The sequence below is a fragment of the Trachinotus anak genome, unplaced genomic scaffold (assembly GCF_046630095.1).
Source record: "Trachinotus anak isolate AG129_WGS33_773 ecotype Australia unplaced genomic scaffold, CSIRO_AGI_Tana_v1 ptg000009l, whole genome shotgun sequence".
NCBI lineage: Eukaryota > Metazoa > Chordata > Actinopteri > Carangiformes > Carangidae > Trachinotus > Trachinotus anak.
In genome coordinates this window covers 11,572,302-11,587,139 of record NW_027273860.1, presented here as the reverse complement: position 1 = coordinate 11,587,139, position 14,838 = coordinate 11,572,302, and the positions used below count along the sequence as shown (strand labels likewise).

General features: G+C 39.4%; 1 protein-coding gene across 2 annotated transcripts in view; it reads right to left on the bottom strand.

The window, feature by feature from the left end:
- The window catches only part of dok6 (docking protein 6), a 45,053-nt gene that overhangs the window by 10,809 nt on the left and 19,406 nt on the right, over positions 1 to 14,838 (bottom strand). For both annotated transcript variants that reach the window (XM_071485342.1, XM_071485341.1), the window contains exons 2-4: positions 10,582 to 10,689; positions 6,626 to 6,740; positions 2,970 to 3,089 (exon numbers count right to left, since the gene is read on the bottom strand). In XM_071485342.1, the coding sequence (XP_071341443.1) occupies positions 2,970 to 3,089; positions 6,626 to 6,740; positions 10,582 to 10,689 (343 nt within the window). The remainder of the gene's footprint in view (positions 1 to 2,969; positions 3,090 to 6,625; positions 6,741 to 10,581; positions 10,690 to 14,838) is intronic.

Below are 14,838 nucleotides of genomic sequence, written 5' to 3'. Positions count from 1 at the left end.
GGATCTGAACAGTCCTACAGTGAAAACTACTGAGATTAACTGAGCATAAACTTTTTACATCCATTGTTAAAGGGTTGGTTCATTAATGAATAACATATTCTCTTGATTTACTTCTTGTGGTATCTAGTCATGCAGACAGTTTTTGTTTTATTTCAAAATTCCCCCCTCTATCACAATATAATGGAGGTGAATGGATTTTTGTTTGTGGTGCTCACACCATTAAAAAATGACATTTAAAATAAACTCAAAGGCACTATCTTCCATAAACTGACAATGTAATGCTAAAATTACACACAATGGGAAAGCGTGTCCAAACTTTTGATTGGTACTGTATACCTATTTTGTTATTTGCATGAAAGTTGCAAGACAGGAATGAGATTTTGGAGATAACCCTATTCTCTCTTTTTTTTCATCACTAACAGCAAATCTCATTTGTATAATGGAGCTCTAGAGGCACTGGCAGATATTTTTTACCACTGGACAGAGCCAGGCTAGCAGTTTCTTCCTGCTTGCAGTATTTGTCCAGAGCTATGCTAATTGTTGTCTTCATATTTAGCACACTGACATGAGACTGTTATTAATCCTCTAATCTTCCTCTCAGCAAGGAAGTGAAATGTGTTTCCGAAAATGTTTAACTAGTCTTTTTAGCTTAAAAAGACAGAATTTCAGACAGAATTGGAAACCTCTGTTAGCAAGACAAAACACAGATTATTCTGTCTTAGATTCCTGAAGATACCTGAAGATTCAAGTCATCTTCCTGAAACGTATCAGATGCCACACATTGCGATCGCAATAGTTACCACAAATGTTCACAACATTGTGTGTGTTCGCAAAAATTATGTCTATTTATTACATTTGTAATAAAGGATAAAAAGTAGATGAAAGTTCAAATCAAGTTGGGTAAATTAAAGAGTTTGGGATGAAGCTCTGTTTAAATCTTAAACGGGGTTGCATGAGAACCTGATTAAGATAAGGGATCAGCTCTTATCAAGTGATGGATTATTCTTCACTCTGCTGTGTGGATCTAAGATATGGAGTATTAGAGGGGTGGGAAGGTTAGATTTTCTTTTGTTTCTGAGGCTGGGAGAATAAAACATGTGGCTACTACAAGACTGCAACAAAATATGGTTTTCATATAATATCAGCATTGTGCATGCAGAAAGAAATGATTGGGGCTTGTTTCGCCATTTCAGATAGAGTCAAGAATTTTAACTGCCATTCCTATAGCCTATAGCCTATAATACATATTAACAATACACCAAGCTGACTTTTAATAACACACTAAATTGACTTCTATAGTATTTACCCATGACTCACTTTTACTTTGTGTTTTTAATGTGATGTGACAATAGCAGAGTAAAACAACCCTTAAAGGAGCTATTTGTGAGTTTTAGCATTAGCATTAGCATTAACAGCTGTTTACTTACTGGTCTAGAAGAACTGTTGCAAGTTCAGCATCAAACCTCGTTCCTTTACCCACCAAGAGCTGTCTCCAGCAGTGGAGGAGAGCCTTCTTGTTTGGCTTCTATTTCTATCACGATAGAAATTGCTATTTCTCGTCACTTTCTGAGACCGAGACACTATAGCATCCAGTCTGCCCTGAAGAAGTAGCAAGACTCAGAGTACGTATTGTAGCCTCTTGTACTGTGTTACTGCTATGATGGCTGAGGCTGGTAAGTAAACAGCTGTTAATGCTAACGCTATGTAGCAAGAGCACAACTTACAATTATTTCAAATAGTACTTGACTTCCCCCACAGTGGGTCTAACTAGCCATCCAGTGAGCTGGACTGGGATCAATGAACCAAATCTGCCCATTCACTTTAAGCTAACTCTCTGTGGCAGACAAAGAGAGAGGAAGAGAGATGGAGAGGAAGAGAGTTCTCCATAATCTAAATTAGTTCTCACTAATTATGCTTAATGATTCAAAATAAGCCATGTGTCTGCGGTGGATAGAAAATGGCAATGTCATAGTGTGGCATATTTTTAGGGACAGTGAAAATGAACTCTGATCTAATTATCAGCCCCTGCTGTTTGGGGAGGGCTACTAATTGAAACGTGGTTGCAGGCCCAAGCCTCTTATTCCATTCATTACAGGCAGCAGAAAGCTGCTGGCTCAGTTTGTCTCCATAACACACCGCTGAAACTTTTCTATGAGCACCAAGCAGCAGGGCTTCAGCCACAAGAGGAGACAGAGGAATTGTGTTGTTACAGTTCAGCTGGTTCGCCGCAGCACAGTCAAAAACTTGTGTATTGATATCTTTAAAAAATGAGGCCAAGTTATGTTGAAGAATACAATTTCACTTTACTGCTGCAGTGAAATGAAATGGGTTGAAATGACGCCACATTCTTTTCAATTACTTGCCCTTTTACAACTTTAAACTGCTCTTCTTTGCCTGTTGCCTTTTCGATTTCCGCTGCGAGTTTACAAATTACGGAGAATGAGCTCCACTGTGATAGCTGCGCCCTGTTGTCTCCTCTCTTTTCCATTTCCTGTGAGTGGAATATGTGGGGAAGCACATTTATTTCACATGGCTTTAGGAGCCATAATCTCATCCATCTCTGTGACAAGCTTCATTATGAGGGAAGCCAGTGATGCACAGCACTTCTCATTAGGCCTGGAACAGAGCCCCAACCACAGCCTGTGACCTGTGCTCTAACTCTCACACACACACAGGTTTCCTTCAACACACACACACACATCCAAATGTACTTCTGAAGTTGAACAAATGTGCTAATGTTACCAAAGACGGTTACAGGGGACTTCGGATCAGATATTGACAAAAAATGGCCCCTATTAACCAGGCCTAATTGGACAGTGACTGTTCTGCTCCCCTAACCCTCTGAGGGCTCAGTTGCATTAACACATACAGGCCTGGACTGCAAGCACTAACTGCATGGTGGCGGGCTGAGTGAGAGAGATTGACCCTGAATGGCTGTCTGTGTTAGCAGGGACTAATTGGGCACTCACCGTTCTGCTCCCGCTGCACCCCCGCTGCTAACAGGTCTGGCTCTCCCAGGCTGATGTCGTTGAGACGGGTGCCCAGGCACTCCATGCACAGCAGCTTACACCATTCCTCTGCATCCAGCTCTGCACACAGCCACACAGCAGCACAGTGTTAAGGCGTGTCCACCATCAAACACACACACACACCTACTCCATATCCCACACTGGGGACATAATGAAACATGTTGTCCATATTACCCTGCCACTACTGTGCTGCCTGTAGTGTGTTGTGCGCATACACATGCACATATACACATACATCACCCAAGGAATTTCAAAATAAGATGCTACATGCACAGGACACAAGTACAGCTAACAGTAACCAGGGGGGAGAAAAATCAATCTGATCGATTTGCTGTAGATTAAAAGAGGCAGTGGGTTGAGCAACAGCCAATGACAGATGAATGCTAGGTTTCTCCTCCTTCCTTTGCCAATACTCAGTTAAAAGGCTGTACAATATAAGTAGCTCTGCAAGAACAACATGGTCACAGTGACCACTGAAAGAAGGTGATGTGTTCAGTCAATAGGATAGCTGACAAACTGAACAAGGGCTTTAGCATGACCTTGTTAACTGGAAAGGAAATGTACCTATGAAACAAAAGAAGTCATATTTCAACAGAACGAGACAGTTCAAGGAATAAGTATCGTTATTTGCCTACTTGCCAAAAGTTAGATGAGTAAATAGACTCTCACATTACATATGAAGCTAGCTTAGCACAAAGACTGGAAACGAAACAGTTGGCCTGGCAACTGGCAAATACCAGCTCACTAAATGACATGTCATTTCTTGTCTGTTTAATAAATACTAAAACTGAGGTCTGTGCTGTAATTTTATGAGGTGGGCGGTGGGGGGTAGCTAAGCTAACTGGCTGTTGGCAATAGCTACATAGCCTACAGACATGAGATTTGGTTTCAATCTTTAAACTCTTGGCAAGAAAGCAAATACAGCATATTTCCAAAAAACTGTTCCTTTGATGGTTCATAGAAATAGTAATTTAGTAAAATTTTTTAGACTAAATCAAGGCAATTATGATAACTGGCTCCTTTTAAAGAAGCAGTCTGGGTTTAGGGACTGAGCTTTGTGCGGAGAGTTATATCTACCACACGCACTAAAAGGAGAGAGGGCTTTTACTGAAAGACTGAATTTTTTTAATTGGACGTTAAGTGGAGACAAATTTCATGAATCAAATCTGGAAGTCTGTGTGAATACCAATTTTCCCTCTTGCTCAGTCTGAAAAAAAATGTGTTTACAATGGAGAAGATTTCCAATTGTCTTATGTCAGCTTTTGGTGAGAGTTACTGAGGTATGAAATGAGGCAAACGCTAGAGTTGTTTATCTTTGTGAAGCTCCTTAACTCTGGGCCCTGTGGAATTCTGGGATACGTGGCCAGTGATGTGTACAGAGACACATGGAAGAGTAGGAACGCCATGCCACCAAGTAGTGGGAATGTTTCGGTGTCTATTAATCAAAAATCATCATATGATTGTGTAGTATGTGTGTGGAGAGGTATTCTCACTTCATTCACTTCAAACTAGCTTGTGCAATCGCTGGCATAGAGAGACAGGCTGTATGTCAGATCAGCTCTAGTGTCCAATGGGACAGATCCACACAACATTGCAGGGTGAAGGAAAGGTCTGCTGCGGCCTGAAGCACTTCATTCACACACAACAGAAATGCAGAAATACAGATGAACACACACACACATACATACACACACACACACAGGCAGCTACAGCGGCTCTGCACTTTAGCTCCCTGCTCATGCCTCCCCAGATTCAGCCTCTCTCATTCAGTTACTATGGCCTTTAAGTGCCTCTAAACTCCCACACTTTTAAGGCCACTGAGTGGAAAATCGGCTAAACAAACACTTCATCAGCACTGAGGCAGCCTCGCTGGTCTATGTGCAATGCATGACAAAATACGGTAGGAGGACGTCTCTCTGTCTGTGGGGAGGTGTAGGTGTGTGATGGAAGAAGACAGAGAGGCATTTTATGTTAGCAAAGAGTGTACGAGGAAAGAAAAGAAAATGAGGTTGGAGTGAGAGTCAGGATACCTATATTTTTCCTGCTTTCTGCAGCAGGCTGTGGTTTGACAGACAAATACAATGTATGCAGGCAGTTGTCTCAATAATTTCTCGGATCTGATTCAGCTGTGGAATTTAAGCAGTTGACTCATTCTGTACTATTCATATCTCATCTCTTTCAGATCTGCAGGTCACACTCTCAAATCTCTTTATGGTTCTACTTTGACAGATGCATCCAAAGCACACAACTGTCAAAAAAATGTAAGATCAGTTAGTGTCCTTTGTTCGGTGCCTTGTTTCATTGACAGTGCACATCAAAAAGTTATTTTTAAAAATGAAATATCAGGAGATCTTCAGGAGACATAATTACCTTTTACCTTTTTTTTTCTTTGGGAAAACAGTCAACAAATGATTTTTTGGCATATCTATATAAAGATCTTCAAACAAGCCTGCAGTTTGCTTTCCAATTGCCAGGTTCAGTTTTCAGATCCAAACTCCCATTGACATTGCGCTGCAGTAGAAAGGCTTTCTGCCAAATTAGCATCTGATGTAGGCAAGCTCTCATGTAAGCTGACCCAGCTGGACCTGGCAATATTAGCTCTGGAATATGTTTTTCATTTTTCAATAGGCTGCAAAAAACCCATTTCCACTAATAGAATTAACAATATTTGCCTTTGATGTAATTACATCACTTAGAAAAACTGACTCAAATAAGAAAATGAAAATATAAAAAAAATAAACAAAAACATGAATATTCCCGCAAAAGGTACTGGGGAGTTAGACGTGAAATGTAAGGAGGGTGCAGGAAGTGAAGGACTATGGGAGGTCAGTGGACATGGGATGATAAAGACATCCATATGGTGGTGTGAGAGGGAAGGCTCTGGACATGGAAATGAGCCAAGAGAGAGAGAGGCAGAGAGAGAAAGAGTGAGCCATCACATGAAACAGAGTAAAAGAGACTTCACCACTCTGAGTTCAATAATCTTCCCCTTGAGGTTTATTGATGCTTCTCTCCATCAACAAGTAGCTCATCATCACACATGTGCACACACACCCGCGAGGCTGGAGTGATTGTTCATCCTCATCTCTTCAGTGGTAGCACATTAAGGTACATCCACCTTATGTAGCCTCTTCACATCCAGCATTTGCACCTTAAGAATGGACTGCTGCATCTCAGCCAACCTTGCACAGATCATCTGGCTTCCTGTACACGCATTAGAAGCAATTTCTGTTGTTACAGTCCATAATTGGGTTGAAACACACCGCAAACGATGCCCAATATCATTTTTCATACCTGCAGTATGAAAATCAATATTTCGGAACAGATCCTCCCACTTCTTAATATAGCGGTAAATGAGTATCACTTGGCCAAACTCCAGTTCTCCTCTGCTTCTTTCACCTCTTTCTTTCTCTTTTTGCTTTTCACTTCTGATTCTCTGTCCACTGCCTGCCAGACATTTCATAAACCACCCCCCCAAGTTCTAATCCAACACATGTCTTAGTATGCCAAAAAAAACTGAGAAAACTGAATACTGAATCCTTTCCCCCTATACTGAAAAAGAATTTAAAAAATTAAATGGAGGTAAAGGTACTTACCTGATTCACAGGCAAATGTCTTGGACGTGTCGTCACAGAAGATAATCGCCACTGCATGCTTTTTTGTCTCCCGCGGCATCCGGGTAATGTTCTTGATGTTATGGAGCTCAGTGATCTAAGGAGGAAGGGGAGAATGGCAGCATCACATTACCAGACTGAACACAGCCAGCAGCAGCAGCAGCAAGGCTGAATTGCCATCTTGCACTGCTTTGCTGAAACTGCAATAGTAGTTGGAGGCTTAGCATATAAAGGATGGCAAAGTAGAATGGAAATGTGAGAGATCTTAAGGGATACATAAATAATAGTAGTTATTCTGCTGATTACTAAGAGCTCTTTTTAAAAGTAAGAAATCACGCATGGTGTCAGCCTGCTGCCTGCTGCAATGTAGTGTGTAATATGTAATGTATTGCTATTTATTTAAAAGCACTTTATCAAAAATGTGACCTGACGCACATACAATATACACAGTGCATCCACTGTTCAAGTGCCTCTCCTTGAAGCTGCTTTTGCAGACAATAGGGAGGACTGTGATCAAAAGCATCTAAATCACTTTACCAGGAGATTGATCGCGAATGAAAAAAAGAGAAGATTACATTTAATTGAATATAACCCGCATTTACAGGCCATTTTGTTCAACAGTCTTCTCTGTGTTCACTATGCCTTGGAGATAAGGCCCATTACATTATTGTAGTCCATTGTGTGCTAACTGTGGGCCCTTTGCCAGACTGTTGGGAATGAATTAGCTGGGCTCACTGCCCGTATAGTAAAGCTTGACTATTTGAGGTTAAAAGAGCAGACCTAATAACATATGTGGACTACAGATTTCTTTGCTTGATAACATCATGTATAATAAATGTCAGGAATTCAGTGTAGTATTTTCAACAACATAGCAAGGAAACCCAAAAAGATGAGAAAGGGGAGAGGAGGCTATGGATATTGAATGATTGGAGATATTTTTCATTTGTTATTTTGTACGCCCTTCAAAGATAGTATTTAAATATTTTATATGAGATGAGGTGATTTTTTTTTTCTTTGAAGATACAGTATTTATTTGTCCTCAGGCAGGCTATTCATACACATAACTGACATAAAGTAAGCATCGACGGTGGGACTTTCTGAGCTGTGAATTCAGCCAGATTCTCATCTCTTTCTCTGTCTGTGTTTAGAGTGTAACTGTGCATTTTTTATCCTCCCTTTATGCATGCGTGTGTGTGTGTGTGTGTGTGTGTGTGTGTGTGTGTGTGTGTGTGTGAAGCCGTGTCTAAAAGAGAGATTTGGGTGCGTTCCCAGCCTAAGGCACTAGAGTCTGAGCAAAGTGAATCTCCTCTCCTCTTCTTTCCTCTCCATCTTCTTCTTTATTCAAAGGTGTAACTTAAATCTAATTTTAAGAAGACCAGCAGTCGACAGCCGGCAACTTTTTGTTGCTGTACTTATGCTGCGCTCATGTAATATCGTTTAAACCATATTAGAAGCAGCTGCACGAAAAACACTTGTAATTGTGAGTCAGAGATATTAGAAATTTCTGACAATGATATGCCCCACTTTGTGAGAAGAACTATGGCATATTGGCAAAATGGCTCCAAATGCATCACCACTGGCATTTACACAAACATAAAGTCTAATATTGACACCAATATCGCACTTATAAAATCAAATTAGCTAATTTTACAGGAGATATACACAAACTTTGTACCTGGTTTCAATTGGTAACAAACTGTTAAAAATACAGTATGTAACACAACAAAAGTAGCTAATTTAGGCTAATTATCTGGTGTGACTACAAGGTTAGCACCAGGGCTAACCACCTTGGAAAAATGCGTAAGCACTCCCACGTCAGAAAAGTGGCGATTCTACTTCCTATTCTCCTGTCAGCGCCAGGAGCGCTTAGTGTTGTATGCTAACATACACATTAAAGTGCTGATGTTTAGCAGGCATAATGTTTACCATGTCCACCATCTTAGTTTAGCACCTGGTAGCATGCTAACATTAGCTAATTACCACTGAACACAAAGTGCAGATGTGGCTGGTGAGAATGTCATGACTGTAGTTCTGCATAAACAAAAGTACAAGTACAATTTACCACTAAAAGCCAACGTTGTCGACGTCATGGTGCACTAGAAGAAAAGTAACGTGATCGCAGACAGTTGGCTTCATTCTCTGGGGACCAACAATGTCTGTACAAAATTTCAAGGTAATCTATCCAAAAGTTGTTAAGATATTTTATTAAAGGCCAAAGCGGTGGAATGAATGACTAAGGTCACAAAACTAAAAATGGCTACAAACAATCACTCCTCTTTGCTTTGCTAGTAATTTCCACTTCTATATGCATGTCTGTATTTAGACATTTAAATACAATTCCATCTTTCCACTTTAACTGTTTCTGTCAGAGGCTCAGGAGAGCTTGAGAAATGTAGCACACAGAAAAACAACTTTTCAGAGGGCTAAAAATATTGCTAAAAGTATTCAGGGACCAGCGCTCCTCAGACAGAGGAAGCTGCACAGGGAGAAGGGGGGAGACAGGAAAAAGTAGGGAGAAAAAAAACCAATCCCCTTTGTGTTGATTCTGTAAATCAGCCACCAGTGCAGCCTATTTCCTCCCAAAGCACTGCAGCGTTGAATGAAGCCCTCAGACGGGACCTTTCTTGATCTTTGTGGCGATGCATTACCAGATGCAGTGGTGCATGTTTGCACTCATCGCTCAGTCCAGCGCGGGGTGTGCGCGATGCCTCTGGTGAGGGGGTTACAGCCACACAGGATGCCTCGTGTGACAGCATGATGTAGTAGGCAGGCAGATAGTTCATTCACGATACATGGCTGATACTGTAGTAGTGAGGGATTCTAACCAAGTGGATTAAAACATCTACCTATCTAATCTCTCAAGTACGAGCTTGTGCTTATTTGCATTCTGGGAAGCTGAAGGATTCAAAATTCATAATAGTAGTACAAGTCTGTTCTAGACTACTAAATCAACCGTCACACTACATCCACATAAGAAACCTGGTGTCAGAGTCCCGTATCATCTCCTATTATCTACTCTCGTTACTGCAACACACTGTTCACAGTGCGCCTCCTTTAACATCATCTCCCCTCACCATGATAATGAGCCATAATTGGAGTATTTCAAAGGGCTTAAGAAGCAGGGAGAGAGATATTATTCTGGATTATTACTTTCAAAATGGAGGAAAAAGGCCTCACAGAACTACATAAAGTTGTATATATAATATACATATAATGTATATTATATTATATTATATTATATTATATTATATTATATTATATTATATTATATTATATTATATTATATTATATTATATTATATTATATTATATTATATTATATTATATTATGAATATTGACTCCTAGTTTAACGGCAAACTGGTCTCTACATGTTGTATCGACCAAAGGATTGACTGATCAGTGTCCTTAGGTCTCACCATTAACAACAAAAATGTACATTTGAATAAACTCTTTGCTTAATGAGTTACGGCTTCTATACCACACAAAAATTTTAAAATCATTTAGATGCGCAAAACATGACAGAGTCCCAGTACTTTGTGTACTTTGTGTTTTTACTGTATTTGCTTTTATTGTGAAGAACTTTGATTTTAGAAAAGAGCTTTACAGTATGATTTATGGTTTAGTGCTGTAACCAACTATGGTTTTATAAACCAATAAGATGTTTACAGTAGTTTCTTGATTGATTAGTTAATTTATTAAAGAAAAAGTCTAAAAAATAGTGAAAATTACTCATCACAATTTCCTAAAGCCCAGGTCACGTTTATGAAAATAAATATACAGCACCAGTCAAAGGTTTGGACAGGTTAAATCCAGGGATCTAGGAAAATGCTTTTGGCATTTTCTGACATTCAGGTATAGGAGAGACAATAGATTTACGACTGAATGACAATCAGTGATCAGAATGAAATTTATGTTGTGTTTCAGTCATGTGTGTTTACCTTGTGGAAGCTCCTGAAGTAGGCTGCCTTCTCATCTGGGTACTTCTCTAACCGGCGGGGTCCTTTACTGGAGGCTTTCTTGAACACCAGCCAACACCTCCGGAAGATCTGACAACAGAGAACGATGGCAGCCCTGTTAGAGAAACATAACTGCCCGAAGCAAAGAAATACACTATGGTAACTGGAGAAACAGACTACAGAAAAACACAAACTCACCGTCCAGAGAGGTTAACCCGTATGAACCACAAAAAAGCCAAGAGGACTCAAGACGAAATTGACAAATTAACAAAGACAGAAAAATCTACACCTGCTACACCAAAGCAGAGAAATCAGTGTCAGCTTCCATATAAAATTCAAGCTTGTTATTAACCACTAAAATCCACCTCAGCAAAATTTCCAAACACAACAAGTGAGCACATTAAAGTAGCTGTGTATGCTTTTCAAAGTATAGATTGGCCTTGGGGTTCATTCCTGTCGTTTACGATTGGAGGGCACTGACATAAAGTAGATAACATTGATTCTTATCCTGGTTATGTACTTAAGCAAGATGATTCCTAGGGAATGTCATTTTCTGGGAGAGTGAAAGCACCAGAAGACTCGGAAAAGGAAATTAAACTATTACGCCTGAATCAAATACCTCGGCATGCATTATTTTTTAAACACATTTAATTCAAACATTTCAATCTCATTATTTGTGCATTTAGATAATAAACTGAGACACTTGTGACAACTGATGTCATTTTTGGTGGCAACTCCAGTAATCTTTGATTGTTTGCATGGAATTTATACTGCTGGAGTATTATGGGCTCACAGCTTAAAGCCATCTCCCCCAAAACTGCCTTACAGCAATGCTAAAATTAATCTAAAATATAAAAGTACATGAGGGAAATAGTTATTTAATTTGTTAAAATATTTTGCTGGGAGGGAATGTAGATTAGTAAAGATAGAAATCTTTTGATTTATTTACTATTTTTATGGTTATTAATTAATATTGCAAATTCTGGATATTTTATTAAGTTTGATTAATTCATTAATTCATTTCCCAGCTGCTTAGTGCATTACCCAACTTATTTATTTATCATCAATAAAGGAAATACGGCTGGCGGGAAACGGCAGGCATTAAACAGCATTTCAGAATACGAGTGCTTACACAAGCAAACCTTGTTCCAGAATTGAAATTAGAGCAAAACATTTCAAATTCACCGAATGACTTGTGTTCCTAAGAGCTTTGAACAAACTGCACTCTACTGTATGAGTTTAACAACTTCATAACTTTGATTCAACCTGGAGTTATGTGCTTACATTTATTAAAGGCTTTGGAGCACACACACTTTCACTTTCTCTTGCCACACACTGTGCAGACACACAGACACGCACACTCTCGCGCTTTCTCTCGCTCTGGTGCAGCAAATTACTGTACACTGTATTGATTACTGGACCACAGTCTGGCCCATCCACCAGCTGAAAAAGACACAAATACAGGATGTTGCATATCAGACTACTTCAAGGTCAAATCAAGAGTTTCACTCCCACACTTAAGATAAACACACACAAACCTCAAGCCCTCTCTCTAAAATTGTCTTTTGTTTCCTTATACACAGTCTGTTATTCTTACTCCATGTCTAGCTGGACAAGCTGTTGGTGCTTTGCTCCATTGTGCCAATCATTTATGGGCTAATACTTGTGGGGGGGTATTTGGAAATAAACAGAATTCCAAAACACATCCTCCCTCTTCAAACAGCCTGTGTCAAGGTGTAAAAACCCAATACAGACAGAACATTGCTATTGAGATGGAGAATAAGTGTGATGGCCAATAGCATGAGTCCTATGTGGGTGCCTATCTTTAATAGTAGGACCCTTCTATTTCCTGGTGGAGACAGCTGCTATCACTCTGTCTGATGTATGATTGCCCTGGGCTGCATGGTTGTGTTGGGGAACTATGGATGTACGATTAATTTGTTTACTCAGCTGGTGTGCTTCATAAAAGGCCCACTGAGTTGAACTTGGCACTTCGCAGTAATTGACTAGAGTGGATCCCTAGGTCCTTATCGGTCTGTCTTGATGGGCCCCCATTCTAGTTAAGTGTTGCCCAGGCACATTATTAACAGCAAACAACACAGAATAGTGCACTACACACTCACTAATGCACTGTGGATGATCCTCTATACCGTCCATAAAATGTTTTAAAGAAGTAAAAAGACAAGAGGGTGATAAAGTCTTTGTCCAGATTGAAAACAGTGTATTTATTTCCATAATAATATTTCTGAAAATGCAACAATACTGCAGTTTTGATGGAAAAATAGGAAAAGATATGAATCCCCTTTGACAAAAGCTATTACCACATTTGTGTCTTTAAAACACTAAAATTAAAGCTAGCCTCAATTTCCCTTTGGGAGCTTGAGTCAAAGCAATGCTGCTTGCTTGCCGCACACAAAGTAATTCACCCTAGGAGTGCTCAGATTAAGTAATTATACCAGCACAAAAGCAAGCTCAGTGAGATAGCTTGTGCATAATAAGAACTAGGGGGTATGAATGGAGAGGGCTTAATTTTGCCTGTTCCATAGTTGTCAATGTTTTGTCAAAGCAGTCCTATTCTTGGGCTGCTGTTGGGTCTTATTCAGAGACACTCTTACACTGATTGTAATTACACAGACATGAATGAGACTCTCTGCTGGTTTGCTGTGACTCATTTAGTGGCAGAACAGTGTAGAATACACTGCTTGGCATTGAAAACAAATACACCAGTTCCAGGAAAAAACAAAGGACAGCTATGGTGACAATAAAATCATCCTACTTTTTTTCTTTGAGCTTTTTTTCTATTACTTTTGTGTGAAAAGAAGTTCTAAACTCCATCCACCCACCTGTGGTATTCCTGTGGTCAATTACACAAACTAGGCATGGCAAAGCAGACATTACACAGAGTTTGACAAAAAAATAAAAAATCCTTGCATAAAGGAAAAACTACAAATGAAATTGAATCTGGCATGTTTACATAGGCAAAATGGCAGGCTTGTGACCAAAATGCAACAATACCTCTGGCTTTGATTGCTGCAGTGAACAAACATCAGCCAGCCAACTTTGTTTCCACAGGCTCTGTAACTCTGATGGCCCCTGCAACTCATCTCTGTGATTGGTTGCATTTTTCACGTAAGGTGCCTTGAGGGTTGAATCTTTGATTTAACTTCTATCCAGTTATAATCTTGTTTGTTTGTCTCATTTTCCGAAGTCATGTCCTCTCCAAACATGACTCACAACCAATCGATCCAGTTTTTTTTCAGTGACACAAGACACCACAAGAGAAAAAGAATGCAGATGAATAAAGAGCCTTTAGTATTCACATTGACTCTAAGGGGTATAACCCTATAATGAGAAGCCATATGGAGAACCCCCTGGGGAACTGCAGACAGGACATTAATAGTTATGGTGTTGAGGTGGTAAAAGAGTAAATCCACAACAGTGCAATGACAGTAGAGAAAAAGAACAGGTGCAGCAGTTTAAATATTCTTCAGCTAAGACACTTATTGGCTCCAGTGAAATCATTGGATAATAACTGAGAGGTGTAGACGTAGGGCAATGACAAAATCAAAATTAGAACTGTCTTCATTCATGAGTTAATTTTATTTAGTTTCTTGAGCAGACCAGACAATAGTCAAGAAATAAGAATTCATAGAACCTTTCCATTTTTTGATCATAGAAACAGAATTTTGATGTCATTCCCTACATGACTCTTGAAGTTTAGTTCTTAGTCAAAGATAATACTAATATTTCTTGCCAGTTCTTCTCTTTTGGTTCAGTTTATCCTATAGATCTGGTTGAGCTGTAAAGGTTCTGTGACATACAGACACTAAAATGCATCTTAAAAGAACATCAATTGGTCCTGTGTCATCAGGAGACACAGCCACATAAAGTAGTGTGTCATCAGCATATGGAAAGAGATGCAATATCTCCTACTGACTCCACCTGGGGTTAAATTTATAGAATTAAAAAGTACTTATCCGAAGGACCCTGAAGAACACCAACATTTATTTTAAGAAATAATTATCTATTGGAAAAACTATTTCTGTCAGAAACACAGTGTACATAGGTGGCCTTCTACATGATTTAAAAAAAAAATTTGATGGTCAAATGTTTAAAAAAAACAGTACTCAGATCAAGGAGTAACACAAGCTCCTCTATCTGGCATGCACAAAATTGAACAAACAAATCTGAAGTGACAGTGACTTTACAGGTATTTCCTCAGAGTAGTCTGAGAACACA